Source organism: Cupressus sempervirens, chromosome 4 (genome assembly GCF_028749045.1).
Source record: "Cupressus sempervirens isolate cs-2001-9-10 chromosome 4, ASM2874904v1, whole genome shotgun sequence".
NCBI classification, from domain to species: domain Eukaryota; kingdom Viridiplantae; phylum Streptophyta; class Pinopsida; order Cupressales; family Cupressaceae; genus Cupressus; species Cupressus sempervirens.
Window position 1 is genome coordinate 134,050,746 of NC_143121.1, and position 18,953 is coordinate 134,069,698.

At 34.3% G+C, this 18,953-nt stretch overlaps 1 protein-coding gene across 1 annotated transcript; it reads left to right on the forward strand.

The window, feature by feature from the left end:
- The first annotated feature begins 15,694 nt into the window (after positions 1 to 15,694).
- LOC149560322 (protein RADIALIS-like 4) lies at positions 15,695 to 18,051 on the forward strand. The gene is made up of 2 exons (XM_089823587.1): positions 15,695 to 16,407; positions 17,923 to 18,051. The coding sequence occupies exon 1, from the start codon at positions 16,124 to 16,126 to the stop codon at positions 16,373 to 16,375; it is 252 nt and encodes an 83-aa protein (XP_089679713.1). The 5' UTR covers positions 15,695 to 16,123; the 3' UTR covers positions 16,376 to 16,407; positions 17,923 to 18,051.
- The last annotated feature ends 902 nt before the right edge of the window (positions 18,052 to 18,953 follow it).

Consider the following 18,953-nt stretch of genomic DNA (forward strand, 5'->3'; position numbering starts at 1 on the left):
AAGAAGCATAATCCATGTGCTTCCCCTTCCTTGCATCCTAGCCCTTCCTCATCAAAACTCCATCTTTGCATCTTGAGCCTCCATCTCACTACCCCTTAGCCTATAAATTGGACCCTTCCCCTCTCACGTATCATTCACATTTTCATGCAAACTTATAATGTCCCTTTCGAGAAAAAATCATCAAAACTCACCATTACCATGGAAGAATTTATACTTACCCCATACACCATGGTTTACTCCTTTGAATACTTGAAGAACATTTGTGTATACAACCATCATCACTTTGGACACATCAAAACATCAAGGTCGCACTTGGACAGATCACCATTCTTGGTTAGCCTTCCTCCATAATGTTTCCTTTGTCTTATCATACACACTATTATTTGATTTAGATGTGTGAATGTTATATTATTTTCAATATTCATAGTACACTAATTTCATAGCATACATTTTGGTATGCCCGATGGTGCCCTACATTTGGGTCAGTCCAAGTCATTTTTTAAAACTTTTTCTTACTAATCAAGAAGAACTAACATGTTGTACCTTTTGTTTTGCATGTTACCTTTTTAGTATTGTTTGCATATGTATTAATCCAAATCTAGGTAATGTGATTCCAACCATATTATCCATTTTTTGATAGTGAAACCCAAAAACACATTATTTTTGTGAACCCACAACTACGAGTTTGCAAGAAGAACTTCATAGGATTGCAAAATTATGAATGGAGGATCAGGTCTATCACAACACTTACCTACCATGTGGCCATTAAATTCATTTTCTCCATTCTTTCCCTCCAATTTCTCCATGGTAACACTTGTTATTGGTAGTGGGTTTGCTTCTAATACTTTCGGGATCACTCTACTAAAACATCTAGTCCTAGGAATCTTGTTTAAACTTCCACCATCAAACCCGCAGTTAAACCTGCCAATGGGAATGCCTATCAAATTAGTAGGATTGACTAGTTATGGGTTCTAGATATGAGTATCTCTTTCAGAGCCCAAAATTTTCTCTATTTTTCACTAGTTTTGGTACCATGATCCTACTCTCTTTGACTACACTCCTGCATTGCGAGATTGCAAGTTTACTCCTATGGGTTTGCTAGTGTTTTTAATCTATTTTTCTGAATTCATATAGAAGGAATGGCATGCAAATGTTTTTTTATTTGGTCCCTTAATTGTCTTCTTGTAGGTTTCCTTTATTTTTTTTTATGTAATTATCAAATTCAATTTTGAATGCCCTAAAGACAAATTAACATTCTTTCAAAATAGAATGAATGACTAAGCAGAAATAAACCTTGAATGCCAAGTGTTAAAAGGAATGAATGTAGTTAAAATCCTCTTTAAGTGTTAAATTAACATTGTTGATAATACACTTTAAAATTTAGTTCTTAAGAGAAATTCAAAAAATCTTGAATGTCATAAAGAAAAATTCCTCTTATTCCCATCCTTTTCAAAGCTTTCATATGAGAAATTTTCTTATGTTGAATTAATTTACTATGTTGGGCATTACTATTAAGTTGGAATGAACTTTTTATTCTAATCGTGAGTATTTTCAAGTTGTCATTAGGAAAGGCACATTAAGAGCCTCAAAAATAGAATGAATCAAGTACCTTGCATGTATTAAGATTGTGCCTTTTAGCACATCTTTGACTTCTCCATTTCTTTCAAACTAGAACCATTTAAATACATGATGTATGTACTGAAAGTTTTTAGCAAGATCATCTACAACAACCTAGGAATGCTTCTAGTGAGTTCATCATCCTCTAGGAAGTGCATCCACTTTGGATAGAAGATCAAACTAGTAACATATTCTGGTCAGTATATAAATGAGAGGAAGGGTAAACCTTCTTACTCCATTAGGAAAGTTTAGGCAATGTTTTTGTAGGGATAGCTTGAGGTGGGAAAACTTTTCCACAATTTTAGCATGTCTAGAATAGATTCTTAAGTGGAACATATACTTAACAACCAAGTGGCTGACTCCATAGATCTTATTATGAACCAACATAGTATCTACCCTTTTATCCTTGGTGTGTTATTCATGGTGCAAGAGAATGTAAGGCTTCTATGAAGTCACCTAACATATGTGTTTTCCTTGGTAGAGGCATATGACTACTTGGATTTCATCTCCTAGAGTCATTGTTCCCATAGAAGGGGGGTTTCTTTTTTTCATATCTTGAAGGATCATTAAAATGTAAGTATTCTAATTGACTCTTGCATCAACTCACCTATTCAATTCGAGCGAAATATTGCACTAGATCCAAAAAAAACCAACATGGGCTCCACTCAGTAGGCCTAATGAATAACACAATGAAACTGATTTGACTTTTGGGATAAAAACTCTTCTTGAATTGTCTTATTTGTAAAAAATACCTCATGAAAAACATTTTTAGAACATAAAAATTTATGGTTACTATCGGATCCTTTTTCTAAAGAGAGAATGTGTCTATCTCTCTCAAAGTTTCTTTGTCCTTTGAGAGATTTTTTTCTCACATGAATTCGCCATATCCAATTATCAACAAATTCTTATCCTTGTTATTTCAAAATAGTTGTTAGCAAGTCTATTCACAAAAACCCTCACTCTAGTTAGTTTTACTTCACCTATTCCAAAATGAAAGGTCGTTACACCATCCTTTGATAAAAATCACTATCTATTTATCAAACCAAACTTGTCTTTACCATCTCAAAATAGATTTTTACAAGTCTATTCGCAACAACTATAAGTCTAGTTTGTTCTACTTTACTCTTTATCTTTAAACTAAAAACCATTACATCATCCTTTGATAAACATTATTTCTTATCTACCTAGACCTATTTTTCTCTCCAAAAGATCCATGTTGTCCAACCTAAAGTAAAAGGTATACTTACTGTGGTTACTACCTTAACCCACAGTTATGATAAACTTATTAAGAATACCCCATGTCAGACCAACCAAAATCCAACTTCAAAAAGGTCAAGCTTCCACAAACAACTATTTATAGAGAGATAGAAGCATAATGCAAGAAACAAACACCTAATCCAATACTTTCCAAACTAGATCAAATTGAGAAAGAAGGTGTTGAAGTTTCTCCACAAAATGACTGGGACCAATAAGTTTAGAACTTAACACTAAGATGTGGAGTCAACCAAAGCCTTATTGACCACACTAGATACATTCACTTTGATTAGGATCTTCTTTTTCCACACACACTTTACATTTATCAAATCTTAGATTTAGGTCTTCATATAGATTCTCATCCTACTTAGGTATTTTATGGTTTCATCATCTTTAGGTCCTGTCCTTTAGAAATCTAACCCCATCCAAATCTATATAATAGATCAAAAACAACCTCCATCATACTTAAGTGTTTGATGTCACTTTGTTGAGAATTTTCTATCCTACATCATACATCCATCACACTATATCAGTTATCCTTAAAACTAAGCACTATTTAGGGTAATCTATCTTTTTCATTTGTGTCCCTCATCACCTTGAGCAAAAGGTTGGGCTCTACATGTGATCATCTTTTGTCTTCCAAAAGTTCACAAGTCTACCTTAAAGTTGACATCACCACCATATCTTGAGCTTACACATAGGGAAAAACATCTCCCCATTTACTTTGACATCACATCACTCATCCTTAGGTTTCCTAGGTATCATATAATTAGAAGTAAAATCCTCCCTGTACATTTACCATACATCCTTTTGCATCCTAGAAAATCCATCATCATAGTTATATCCTTATGAAGTTTTAGAAAACCCATCCCCCACATATACTTACACTTATTATCCTACCATCTTGCATATCATCCTTATGAACATCATCATTGCATGCTACCTACCACACGTCTCACTAAGAATAAAAGGAAGAAGAAACACATGGATCCTAATCTTTGCAGTAGTCCAACTAGTGCACAACCATACCCAGTAGTATCAACAATCACACATGATCCACCACCATAGAATCTAGAAGGGTTGGGTCCCTCACTAGACATAGATGCCTTTATGATTCAACTAGGACATGCAATCATTGTTAATGCCATCATAGATAGAAATAGGAAACCATCATGGAAAACTTCCTGAGAGACAACATTGGTGCCTTTGGCTTTGGGAGGCCACCACCTTTAGACATATTGGATCCTGCCCATCCCTTATTTGGAAGGTTGCCACCCCCATTGGTTCATCTGATCACAATGATCCCTTCTTTTTATACTGGAATGAGGACATCAAATAATGCAACTAGAACCTGTGGATCCAAATATACCATCAACTCAACTAGATGCTCCAATCCCACAAAGGAATCAACCCACCATGGCAGAATCATTAGTCCACAAAACATCCCAACATACCACTGCTACATTGCCTATGTCTATAAACACCATCATTATCACTACTCCAAATTCACAATCTACTTCTACCCCACTTAGTAGTGATGCATCCTTCTTCCCTTAATTTTTCACTTCCACTTCATACCTATATGCTAGCACTACAATCAATACCTCTTAGAAACACATCCCATCATCACTTCATTACACCACAAGGATGCCTTCCTTAGTGTCTAGTCATCCACCTTTTATCCTACCCACTATTAGTAGCAACCCATTTGCTACCAGTCACAACACCACCACCTCATTTCCACTAGGTCCTTGGAATTTCACAGAATCACAAGGACCACCTAAAAACCTTTTCATTAGTGATCCACTCATGCCTAATTTCCAATTACCACCACCATCCTCCATCAACCACACACCTACCATCATGAATTATTTTTCCATGCCACCTCTAAGAAACAACCAAACATACCATGCTAATCAGTGCTAGCAATAGGTGCATTTCCTTACACTAAATATTTGGTTCCATACAACTCCTAGTTGCCAACTTAGCCAAGCACACAATCCAAAATCATAACACCACTATATCCACCACCTCCACTCTTCCAAAAAATCCCACTATAGTCATCACATGTTCAAACCCCTATACAAAATCCTCCGGCTAGACAGCAATCTCACACTTACTCTCCACTACAACAACCTCCCTTTCAAAACTACATCTGGCAAGCATAACAATATGTCCAATCACCATTCCAAAAACCCACAACTCTCATCCAAGTAGTAATGCAATCACATTTCATCCACTATAGTAAATGAACCAAAGCCACCTACATTCACTTGCAACATCTGATACATACCCTCCATTGGGGGCACAAGGATTGGGGGCACCAGCAAGAACTCCTATCAACCCTAAGTGGGAAGAAATGAGAAGTGCCTTACAATAACTCAAGGATGGAAACGTGTCCAAGACCTTCAAGTTTGAAAATGAATGTCCATATCCATTCAAGAAGAAAATAACAATGACACCCTTCCCTAAACACTTTGAAATTCCAAAATTTGATAAATTTAGGGGGAAAGGAAATTTGGTCATAAATGTAAGAGAGTTTTATATGAAATGCCAAGAAGTGGCTTACAATCATATATAGATTTTCCTAAAAGTCTAGGAGGCCCCACTCTAGAACTGTTATGTTGCATACCCCAAGGCACAATTAGTACCCTTGTTGATTTTTTAGAAACCTATGTCCTAACATGCTCACCTAGTTGAGACCAAGTTATCTATAGTGGATCTATTTCATACCAGACAAAAAGGAGGGGAAAGCCTCACATATTAATCATATTGATGGAAAACTATCACAACTTTGATTACATGCACCATACCCAAATGTCACCTTGTTAAGATGTTCATTAACAACACACATCCTAGTCTTGCACACCACATGTTTATGAATTTCTTGCAAACATGCAAAGACATCAATGAAAAGGGGATGGGCCTTGAGCAAGGACTCATTAAATATCATGTAATCAAAATTTACAAAGAAATCACACAAGACTGAGGGAAATACAATGACAAACCATGATATTGGAACAAAAACAAAAACATGGTAACTAATTGTGCCACTGATATTCGACAAGTCCATGTGGTAGGAGTAGCACCTAATAATCTTTATAAAAAAAAAACCACAACAACAAGAATTTGCCTATCAACAAAGTGTGTACCAACAATCATACCAACAACCTCCATCACAACACAATCAAAATAGTACACAAGCACCAAGGCCTCCAAATCAAACTAATGCCATACTATCATAGTTGGGCCAAGACCGCATGTCTAGAGGTGATCCTGAGTATACAACCCTTTGGGGGAACCACTTGATGTCATCTTTAAAAATTTGGCAAAAATTAATCTTATCTGACACCCACATATTCAACCATTAGACCAAAATCAATCGAGGGCATCTTGGTATAAAATAAACAAATTGTGTAAATTTCACCATGTTAAAGGGAAACCCACCCTAAAATGTATGCAACTCAAAGATATGTACAAGATCTCATCAAGTAAAAGGAAATCATAGTGGGAGCACTAGCCTCTCTGAGTGTAGGATTATTGATCTACCAAAATGCATTTCCCACACCCAACAAAAATATGGGCAAGACACCTATCAACGATACTAATGCCAACAATGCAAATAAACCCAATGTTATTCATACCAAACAAGGAAATAACCAAGAAAATTTACAAAACTATACATTCAAGCATACTTAGACTATGGTAATTTGATTGGTTACATATCTCAAATAGAGCCTTCTATAAATGTGATAAATATTGAGGTCCCAAATAACCACTGTGCAGTTACCACAAGAAGAACTTGAATCAACATAGATGGACCATATCCACCTACCCCATCGAGCCCACAATATAATATCTTTGAACACTTTGGGAACATGCCAACCCAAATTTCTATTCTAGACCTTTTGTGCACTAGTCCACTTTACAAAGAAATCCTTGACAATGTTCTTCACAAGTCACACATCCCTACTAATATCAATGTCATATAATTTTGAAACCTAGTAGGCCATCTCTCTTCATCATGCACATTGTCCTTCAAATCTTCTAACTTCCTAGTTTTTGAGCCAGGTCATATCCTTCCACTCCACATAGTCGTCATGGTTTCTGACTTTGTTGTGAAAAGGGTGATGATAGATAATGGATTGGACTTAAATCTCTACACTTTAAAGTTCATCAAAAAAGAAGGATAAATTGAGGCAAATATTATAAATAAAGTCATCACTATCAAAGCCTATGACAACTTGGACTAGACCACCAAAGGAACTATCTTGCTACCTATTATAGTTGGTCCTGCCAATCAAGAGATAGTTTTTCATGTGGTTGATCTTAACCTACCCTTTAACACCCTTCTCGATGACCATGGATTCATGCTATAAAGGTTGTTCCCTCCACTTATCATCAATGTGTCAAATTTCCACATGATGGCACTAAGATAACCATCCATGTTGATCTTGAACCCTTTGCTTATTACAATGCAATAGACACCTCATATACTAACCATTTTCTTGGAATTGAGATTGGAAACACCATGGCCAACTCCTTTGGTACTTTCCATGGTCTAGATACCATATTAGCCTCCACTCTTTCCACAATTAAGATCAACTACCAAGGTTGTGGAGAATATAGTATTTTAGATGCCTTTGTTGTTGGTGCTCTACCACTTGATACACATACTCAGGGGCACTCAACCTATCAAGGACCAAAGGTGGACATGAATCCCTAGCTCAAACAACTTAGGCCCACCATATTTTTTGCCAATGTAATCCTCAATGGAGAAGAAACAACCCCTGATATGAGTACATGGTTATACAAAAAAACCACCTCCAAATGTTAAAGAGCTCCTTGACTATTTCCAATAGAAATATCCACATTCACACCCCCTTGCTACCAAATAGTGGGATTATTAAGGAGGTGGCCTTGACCATGAAGAACTAGGCATCAAAAATCCTATAGAAGCATACAAAGAGGAGAAAAAAGAAAGGTCTAGGCTATTGATTCCCCATGAATGGTGGCACCACTAAAGATGGTCATGCCTTTTTAAACATCCAAAAAAACCTTGAAGAAGTTGAAGACATCCCCAAGGAAGTTGAAATTGAAGCCTATGACAATATTTTCCTTGCAAAACTCATTCTAGGAGCCTCCGTGCTCTGTCAACTATCTATTAACTTTAAAGACCTACCCCTTGCTCATCTTGACCTTATTGATTGAGACCAACCAAGTCTTATTCATGTTGACAAATTCTCCATGGAGTATGCACTCCTTAGATTCATAGGAGCTAAGACACTACACAAAAAGCCACCACCACAATCAACTTATGTCTATAATTTGGATCCCAAAGGTTACTTTGGAAAGGAGGGAATCTCTAGCTGCAAAATAGATCAAAAGAAAGAAAAAAAGAAAAGGAAGAAAGAAAAGAGAGGGTATCCCTTGGTGAAAACTCTTCTAGAGTGCCATTAGATCACTCAAAAAATGAAATAAAAATAAAGGACGTATCTAAGGGTGAAAACATTTTTGGGGCACCTAAAGATGAAGATTTCATCCTTCCCCCACAAGATCATAGGCCTTTAGTATCATCAATCCTAACATAAGAAACTAGACTAGTCAACATCAGTCTAACAAAGATACCAAGTGTCACATACATTACAATAGCTTTACCACCAAAACAAGAGGACCTTCTCATTGAGATGCTCTTGGAAAATATAGGTTAGTTTTCATGGTCATACCAAGACATGCTAGGACTAGATCCTAAGTTAGTGGTACATCACTTAGTTATATATCCAAAGGTTAAACTAGTCAAGCAGAAATTGTGCAAGATGCATCCCAAAGTTTCTTTACTAGTCAAAGCGGAGTTAGAAAAGATGCTAGATGTGAAGATCATTCACCCTATTGACTAGTATTCAGATTGGATTTCTAACATGGTACTAGCCACCAAGCTTTTAGGTGATATTAGAATCTACACTGATTTCAAGGACCTCAATAAAACTTGTCCAAAAGATGATTTCCTTTTACTAAATATTGACATGATTTTCAACCTCACAATAGGCCACAAAATCTTATCTTATATTGATGGTTTCTCCTAGTACAATTAGATACAAGTAGTAGAAGAGGACTAGCATAGGACAACATTCACTACCCCTTGGGGAACCTTTTGCTACAACATGATGACATTCGAGTTAAAGAATATAGGGGAAATCTATTAGCAAGATATGACAGTCATCTTCCATGATCTAATCTATAAAACCCTTGAAGATTATATGGAGAACATCTTGGTCAAATCTCTCAATGCCCTTGATCACTTATCTCACCTCGAAGAAGTGTTTGATCGGCTGGCCAAGTACTGTCTCATGTTGAACCCCAAGAAATATGTCTTCAGCGTCACACTAGAAAGCTCCTAGGTTTTATTGTATCATGATGCAGTATCAAGATTGACTCTGAGAAGGTCAAAGACAACATAGAAATGTCTCCTCCCAAAACACTGTGACAACTTTACTCTCTCCAAGGAAAGTTTCAATCACTCAAAAGATTCATCTCACACATTGCAGATAAATGTCAGCTATTCACACATTTTCTAAAAAGAGAGTAGAATTTTAGATGGGATCCTATTTTCCAATACAGCTTTGAACAGATCAAGCAATACTTGGCTAACCCACCTATCCTATTTTTGCCAATTGTCAAACAACTATTGATATTATACATAACAACTACCCTGACAACACTAGGTGTGCTTGTAGCACAACTTGATGATTAAGGAAAAGAGAGGGCTATTTACTACATCAACCACAATCTAGTTGGTTATGAGCTTACTTACACACTTATGGAAAAAACTTGTTTAGCTATGGTTTTCACCACTCAAAAGCTCCATCATTACAGACTAAGTCATAATCTGCAACTCATATCCAAGATTGATCCTTTGAAATACATGTTATCACACATAGTACTTATCGGCCACCTAGCCAAATGGTTCATGCTTCTTAGTGAATTTGAAATCCAATATGTCCATAGAAAGGAAATCAATGGTCAAGCTATAGTAGATAATTTGGTTGATGTGCACTTAGTCACTAATCACCCTCTCATTATGGAGTTTCTAGATGAACATCTCTAGATGATAGAGGAACAACCATCATGGAAGCTATACTTTGATTGATCTTATACATCCCATGGATCCATAAAAAATATATTATTGGTCATCACTCAAGGTGACTGCATTCCTAAATCTTTCAAACTTTAGTTCCAGTGCACCAACAACATCTCAGAGTATGAAGCTCTTATTATAGGACTCAAGATAGCAATTGAATGGAACATCATAGAGCTATAGATCTTTGGAGACTCATAATTTATTATCAAGCAAGTCCTTGATAAGTACCAAACAAAGGATGATAAACTTCAACCCTACAAAGAATTGGTTGATTAGTTAAAACAACATTTCATTCAAATTGAATTCACACAGGTGCCTAGGTTGCAAAACAAGGCTGCAAATGTATGGCCACTATTGGTTCACTCTTGGAGATCCCTCAAGAAGCCACACAATATAAATTCTTAGTTGAGTACCTATATGAGTCTTCATACGAGAATAATGAATTCACATAGATATATATCTTGGTTGGTCCTCAATCCTCGTGGTACCATGAAATTCATGCTTATCTAAAAAATGGTATCATATCTCCTCATCTCACATGAACCCAATGCCAAAAATTTATTTGTAGAATATCCCCCTACACTATTGTAGCTAACACCCTATATCATTGAGGTTATCATGATACTCTCTCTTAGGGTTTAGACCAAAATGAGGCCATAATGACTCTCGAAGAGGTACACACTGGACTTTGTGGTTCTCACACAAGCGGTATAGTCCTAGTTATATAGATACTTAGATTCGAATAGTCTTGGCCTATTATAGAACGATGCTTGTGAGTTTTTCAAAAGGTGGCTACCTTGTCAGCAACATGCAAATTTGGTACGAGTTCCAACTCAAGATCTTCAACCCATTGCACTGCCATAGCCGTTTGCATGTGGGGGTTCAACCTTGTGGGTGTTATTGCACCTCTATCTCTAGAAGGCCACAAATCAATAATTATAGCAATAGATTATTTCACCAAGTGGGTGGAAATAGTCCCACTTGTTATTGCCACATGAGTTCATGTATCTAAATGTATCCTCTATCACATTATATGCCACTTTAGTATCCCTGCTACTATTTTTAATGACTATGGAGGTAATTTTGAAAACCTCAATATGAAAGAGTTGTGCACCTCACTCTGTATTCATCATCATTTTTCCAGCCTCTACTTCCTACAAGGCAATGGTTAGGCTGAGGCAACTAACAAAACCCTACTCAAAATCCTCAAGAAAGTTGTCAATGATTCCATCTGCATTGGCATCTACAAATCAACCCAATCTTATGGGCTTACCATACCTCATTTCATACACCCACAGGCACAACCCCATACTCTCTAGTCTATGGTGCCTAAGCAGTCCTACCTATTGCATTTGAACTCCCATCCTTGCACATCTCTTTGTGAGGAAAAATATTAGATTAGGATTATAGAGTAGCTAGACTCACATAGCTAGATCTATTTGATGAGAAAAGGCAATAGGCCTATGACCATCTCATGGTCTATCAAAATCGCCTCAAGCACAATTGCAATGACAAGGTTCACCTATGACAATTTCAAGTAGGTGACATGGTCCTCAAAGAAAATATGAAAGTCTACATAGAATGACAAAAGAAGGGCAATTTTGAGCCCACATGGCTTGGTCCATATGTTGTCATGACATCTTTTCACTCTAGAGCTTATCAACTATCAACTCTAGAAGGTAAAGTACTAAATGATTCCACCAACATCATTCACCTCAAGAAGTTTTATGCCTAAGCTCCTTAGTGTGTCCTACTAGTTTATGAATTCCATAAGTCTAGTGGTTTTAATGAGCATTAACATGTTGACCTTTTGGTGCAATGGAGACCAAACTTGTATCAAGTGGCATCAAAGCTTGGTTACATTTTCAAACTTCTTGATTGCACTTGAGGAGATTTTTACAAGGGATGTCCCCTTGGTTTCCTTGTGTTGTTTAGATCGTAATACTCATTTTCATGACATAGGACATAGGTCAATCGCCTCCTATTGATTCTATATGTCTAGTAGTTTTGTTAAGAATTAATAAGTTGATCTTTTGGTGCAACGACAACCACAGTTGTAAAATCTCCTACACCCATTTCCCTTCCAATTACAACTCCCCACCCCCCGCTTCTTCCTTACATCATTTATGTATTTCTCCTATTGCTATCTCCTCCTTTTCTCACTCTCTCCCTTTCCTCTTATCTCTGTACCTTTGCCCTCTCCCTTTCCTCTTCTTTAAGAAGGAAACATTATTATATACTTTTCAAATTCATAATTCTAGTATCAAATAATAGAACGCCAAAATTTCAAACTTTAAAATATTAAAATATCAAAATTTAAAACATAAAAAATATTATCTAAAAATTAAAAAAAATTAAAAAACTAAAAAAAAAATACTAAATATATTATGACTAAACAGTTTCTACTCAAAATAAAATTTATAAAACATAGATTTGAAACAGTGAACGCCACTAGATACATGTGAATTCTAAACCTTAACAAATACACTAAAATTATCTAATATAACAATGAAAACGATTATTTCACTTCCATCGATTATACAACACAATGATTACATAAAGATCAGAGTTTTGAACATAACAGGCCAACAAAATAAAGATATTCCAATCGACACTGTCAATCATAATAAAGATATACCTATCTAAACTATCTCTCATAATAATGAGAACTATCCAAACGTTATTGATCGTTATCCCTTGCATATAAGAGCTTTGAACCAGACAAAAGTATCAAATGCATTGTCTGTGTCGAAGATATAATATCTTCCAAGATTTTCTTCATGTTTCCAAAAGCAATTAGAAGAATCTCTCTAGTGCAACTTGCGTGTGAAGAAATATGCTTGAAGTGACCATACTAACATCTACTGCAGGAATAAGTGCCATCAGAATTCAAAGAGCTTCATTTCTTTTCTTCAAATTGTTATGACAGCGAAGGATAATATCTATCATTGATCTAAGAGGTATTTTATGTCTGGCCAGAAAATAGGGAAGGAGAACATTATTATGTCGGCAAATGGATCTAATCATTTGATGGCACTTTTCTACTTTGTTCCAAATTTATTTGGAAAAATCGTTCGCTCATGATGAGATATACAGCCCATGGATATTTATTCCTTTTGAGATCTATCATCCCATTGTTTGACAGAGTATTAAATGATGACTCTGCATAGAAAGATCAGAATTTAGTGTTGATTGTAATATTTTTTGTTTGTTAGTTAGTTGAAATCGATAAAACAAAATTATTATAGGAATATATAAAGAGTTATTTAACAGTATTTTAAAATTAAATAATATAAAAAAACTATATAAAGAAAAGAACACCAATGAAAAGTAGAGGGGACTTCTAAAATGACCTAAAAATGAAATGGCAATCCTTGTTATCTTTCTCCCTCCTTATCTTCTCGCTCTTATTGGTCTTTATCTTCATTCTACGTGGGTCAAATAAACACCAACGGTACATTTCTTTTCTCTGAAATATTAAAATATCTTATAAGCTAATTAAATTTATCATAAGATGGTTTTGGCGGATCCAGTACAATTTGAGTTGAATGCATGTCAATTATATTTGAATTGCCACTCCCAAATTCTAAGAGGTATAAGTGTACATTGTTGACACCTTTACTGATACCTTCAGCTTAATTCAGCTTTATTGTTATGCTGAAGTACTTGAAATAGATAACATACTCATTCATATCCACAGGCTCTTGCCCTTTACAGCTTAGAGAAAACTACTCAGCAGACTAATGTCCCACAAGCAACAGTCAGATTCACTCCGATATTCTAGGAGCATAATTGCTGCAGTTGATGTGTCAAATCAGGATAGAGACTACTGTTGCACTGGATTACTTTTATTTCTTTTAAAATAAAACTAATATAAAGAGCTTTGCTACCGTCATGACAATTGGCAATCTCGAAAGCCAACTGATATGAAAGGAAAATATTTTCATTAACTTTATGACAGGAAAATATTTTTCATCAACTTTTAAAATCACACTCTGTGATCTATTATTATGATAAAACCAAACCAATGAGCATAAGAAAATGGTGTGAAAGAAATATGTTCTATAAGGCGGGCGTGATTCTTATTGACCGAGATAATAGAATAAAATAAAGCTTGATAAATGATGGCCAGAATTCATGCGTTCAATGGATACCAGCATGGAAAATACTCATACATAATTACTCCCTATGAACATTCAGTGTATATCCAGAAGAAGCGAGCCCAGTCAGTACATCTCTATAATAAATATACTATCGAACAATCTGAATTATATATACTTTTATAATATCTAACAATTTCAATAAGATAATCTCCTTAGGTTTGTTTAAATAATGCATCTTTTTTATTCAGCTTAACTTTTCTTCACGAGTGTTAATATTATTTTAGGACTACGTAGTTAAAGTATTTAATTCTGAATTAATTTTTTTTTATTATATTCTTTTTTAATTAGTTTATTGTAGAATACATTTATAGGTTGATTTTACAAGAAAAATGTATATATTCTCTTACAAACCATCTAAACAAATCGATGTTTAAAATATATTATTTAATCTATTTTTATTGACTAGAATAATAGAATAAAGTATTATAGTGATTATCAGAATTCTTATGTTTAATAGAAATATATATGAAAAAAAAAAGTTCAAAATATGACTCCCTACAAATATTTAGCATACTTTCAAAAGATAGCTATTAGTTGAAACTAAGATCAGTTAATATATTTTTATAAGAAATATAATATTTAATAATTTGGATGATCATATTGCTGGTGAGTTCCTTGAAATAATGAATTGTATAGATTTTTTTCAACATAAACATTAAAAAGTCACTTATTCTATTCTTGTTTAAATGATTTGTTTGAATTCGCAGAAATATTTTTGAATGTAATTTCTAATGGATTATCTAAAACATTGATGTAAACATGCCTATTGCGTACCAAACACTATCCTGCCAGATATAACAAAATTGAGTAGACTAATAGGCAGCATTCTTTCAAAACAAACGCACTAGAGGTTTCTCTAGATAGACAACAACTAGCTGGTACTAAGAATTCTCCTGATTATTCTTAGGTGGACAAACACAGGTTCGGTGCTTGGGTAGGTGTAAAGTAGTAAGCATATTTCCGGTGGAAAGTATAATAATTATTCTGAAGGTACACAAACAAAAAAATTTGTGCCCAAAGATTTGTAAAGTATGGCTTATTTCCTACATCTTTGGGATCAGTGGGGAACATACGTTTATCATGAACTACAGACCTCACACCAAACAAAACCAACTACGGATTCTCGATTTTCTTAGACTTTTAAAACTATTTAAACCGTTTATAAGCTGCTAAATCCATTTATCAAATACTCGCATAGGCAATTACTATCATTACGTATTTTTTAGGCTTTCTGTTTAATAAACGGAAATCCTCTTCATGGATTCTGCTGAATATCTAGTGCTATTCTTATTCTTTCTTTCATGGATTTGTTATTCTCTACAGTTTTCTATTAAGATTCCAACAAGTGGCTGATTATTACACAACCTTATCCTTCACTCTATTTATAGGTCACTCCAGATACACAACAACCAACAAAGCTTCAACTTCTGTTTTTTATGCAATTCAGTAAAGTTTTTCTTACTTAGTGTTAAATTTTAATGCTTATTTTGAAGAAGTTGGGTTCGGTTGATCAATGTACTTTGATGCTTTCAAGGTTTTGAATCTTGAGAAGGCCATTAACTGAAATTTTTCTAGAGAATCTCATCTCATAACTTTTCTTCGAAGGCTTACCACTTTACCCATTTGATTTGCACATTTTACTGAATTTCCTCACTGGGTAAAGAGTTGAATTGAGATCTTCACCTTTGAATTTGCTATTGCACCATATTAGAATCAAGAGTAATTGGGCACTCCTCTTTTTCTGTAATTTTATTGTCCTTTGGAGGTTAAGAGCATTTAGACAATTTGATCCTGGTAGCTGTCTAAGGATTCTTTGAATATCCTTTCAGTTTCCACCAGTTATACTTGTGGGGTCCTTTGTCTTTTAGAATTTATATTACAATATATAGAAGTGCAATATATTCTTCCCTGGATCAGACTTGTGTTTTACCGAAAGCTTGAGTTCAGCACTATGGCCAGTCATCAAGGTTCTTCATCTGGTGGAAACGCTTCTTCATCATGGACATCCAAGCAAAATAAATCGTTTGAGAAGGCCATAGCCAAATATGATAAAGATACTCCTGACCGTTGGCAAAAAGTGGCAGCCATGGTAGATGGGAAATCAGCAGAGGAAGTCAAAAGGCACTATGAGATTCTTATAGATGACCTGAATGGCATTGAATCGGGCAAAGTGCCTTCCCCAAAGTACAGATCTTCTGGTTGATTATTCCAGTAACTATGAAGACAGGGAAACAGGTATGTTATGAAAACTAAATGGCTTTAATTTATGATGATTTATTGTTGAACAGTACATTTCAAATTTTAATTTGTTGAAGTCATATATAAATAGATTTTGTTTAAAAAATAAAATCAGATAACTAAAAGTCATAATCGATATTTAAAATTCTAAATATAAGAAAATGAAGATTTTCACAATTTATATGAACCTATTTTTTTTTATACTTTTGGATTCAATTTTGTGATTATGTTGTATATCAATGCTTAATTTGGATCAAAGTCTGTGATCTATGATCCATCATTCTTCTTTTGTTCTCTGTCTTCCATCAATGGATCACATAGTGTGATCGAAAACATGAATGCAAAAATAATCACACAATGAAATTTCTATTGTGGAAGCTCAAATTCAAATCCTAGAGGAATATCTAATATAAAATTGCAACCTGTGATTCTTGATCTTGTATAACTGACTTTTATTAAGAATGAAGTTCCTACATAAATAGATTTGTAACCTATGACTCTCGGTCCTCTAGAAATTATTTCTAGTGAGTGTACTAAGAATACCTATGATTAATGTCACCTTGATATTCATATGCAGGGAATATTTGTATAGTATTATCAATAGCGAAAAATAACTATTGTCTTCACTGTAAATTAACCATATCACAGGTCGTTTCACTTTAAGATACCTTTGGCTTTGTGAAAAGTCTAGATCTTAGATCCCATTCTTGCCAGTCAGAAATTCTTAGAGAGTTCTGCAGATCGTACAAAATTACTTTACTCAGATATTGAGATGTACATTTGCTGGTACTTAGTAATTATTGAACATACTTTTTTTCATTAATTTATAAATAAAGTTGATGTGTAGGTAGATAATATACTAGCGTGACTACTTGGATCCCAATTTACAGTCCTCCAGTATATTGGTTGTCTCATCAAAGTTGCCAGAGATTGTCCATTATTGGACCAAGTTCTGTATTTTTCTGATTTCATTATAAATATTGGTTATCTTCAACGTTGTTTCGAATCCCAATCTTATCATTGGGCCATTTTTCATTATAAATATTAGATATCAAAACTTGTAGGCATAGTACCCAAATGAAGGTCTTCATTTGCTATGTTAGGATCAGTTCTTTTTATAGTATTCTGATACTAGCGGTATAAATATCTTTGGATCATTATGGACTATCACACATACGAGAACTACTATCCTCATTTTTCCATTGTTGTAAATAGTTTGTTCAAACTACAAAACTAAAATCAGTTTATTACCTCAATATTATATGCAGATGAAAAATGCACCACGCTGATGAATGTTTCAGTATATCAGATTCATTCTTATTAGAGAAAATAGACAATAAGTGACAAAAGTTATTGTGCATACTCATTGTTCTCTCTCCTTCTCTGTCAATCGACATTAAAGATAAATAGATTACATCTAAATCTCCATTAAAATATTTCTGTGGACATTTCTAGTTAATATTGGTATGTTTATTCTCTCTTTATAGTACTGACAATACAAATGTTATGCAGGCAATATATGGTATGGAGCTGCTGCATTAAAGCATAACTATTATTACTCCTATTACTTATATCTACAAGGAGATAGCAGAAGATAAATTGCTGCAGTTCAGAAGAATAGTAAAAGAAATGACTGGCCACCTGTGGAAACATTTAATGATAAATATAATATAGGAATACCTGTAAGAGTCATAAGGACTATGTAAAGAATGGAAGCCTCAAGTTATATAAGCATCTGGGTGCTCTCTCTTCGCTTCAATTTCTGTAAAAAATGAAATAGACGTACTACTCTACACCCTTTATCATTCAGAATGGAAGTTCCGTGTATCTGCATGTGAAGTTAGCGATATATGTGAGCCAGTATTTATAGAGAAATGGACGATAAGTGTTTTTATTATTGAAGTAATGATTAAATGACTAAATATCATTTCCCTAGATTTCTTTGTCTCGCTTTCAGTGAAATAGGTTGATATATTAGTTTTGAAAGCACCAATGTACAAACTATTCAAAAAATGGATGGCGATCATGCCTAAAGTCAGGCAAACTAACAAACTTATAAAACTCTGTTCATTAAAAACATAAAGGCTCCGCTCACAGGTCCCCCATCCTCTAACAAACCTTTTGATCGGAGAGAAGAGACTTCTTTGTAGTCAAGGTGCTATTGTTTCTCTCATATAATATTCTGAGACACACACTTTTCTAATAATAGTTTTATTATTGTCATTGGATAGTGTATACATATAATTTGTTTTATTATTTATTATTTTGATATTTCTTATTATTAAAATATTATATTATATTTCCTTTTCTATTTTCTATTTTCCTTTCTTGTATGCACTTCAATCTAATCTAGGTAATAAATTAAATAAATAGTATAATATAAGTTTACTAATATGAATTAAATGAAACTGAAATAACATTCTATAAGAAGGAAATACATACTACATTTTTGTAATAATGAATGAATACACTCATTTTACATGCTATTTATCGAAAACTCAAGTAATTCCAATACTCATATCTATAAAAGAATCATGCAAATT

Coding starts and splice junctions, on each gene's coding strand:
- LOC149560322 (XM_089823587.1), top strand. CDS start 16,124: ATGGCCAGTCATCAAGGTTCTTCATCTGGTGGAAACGCTTCTTCATCA.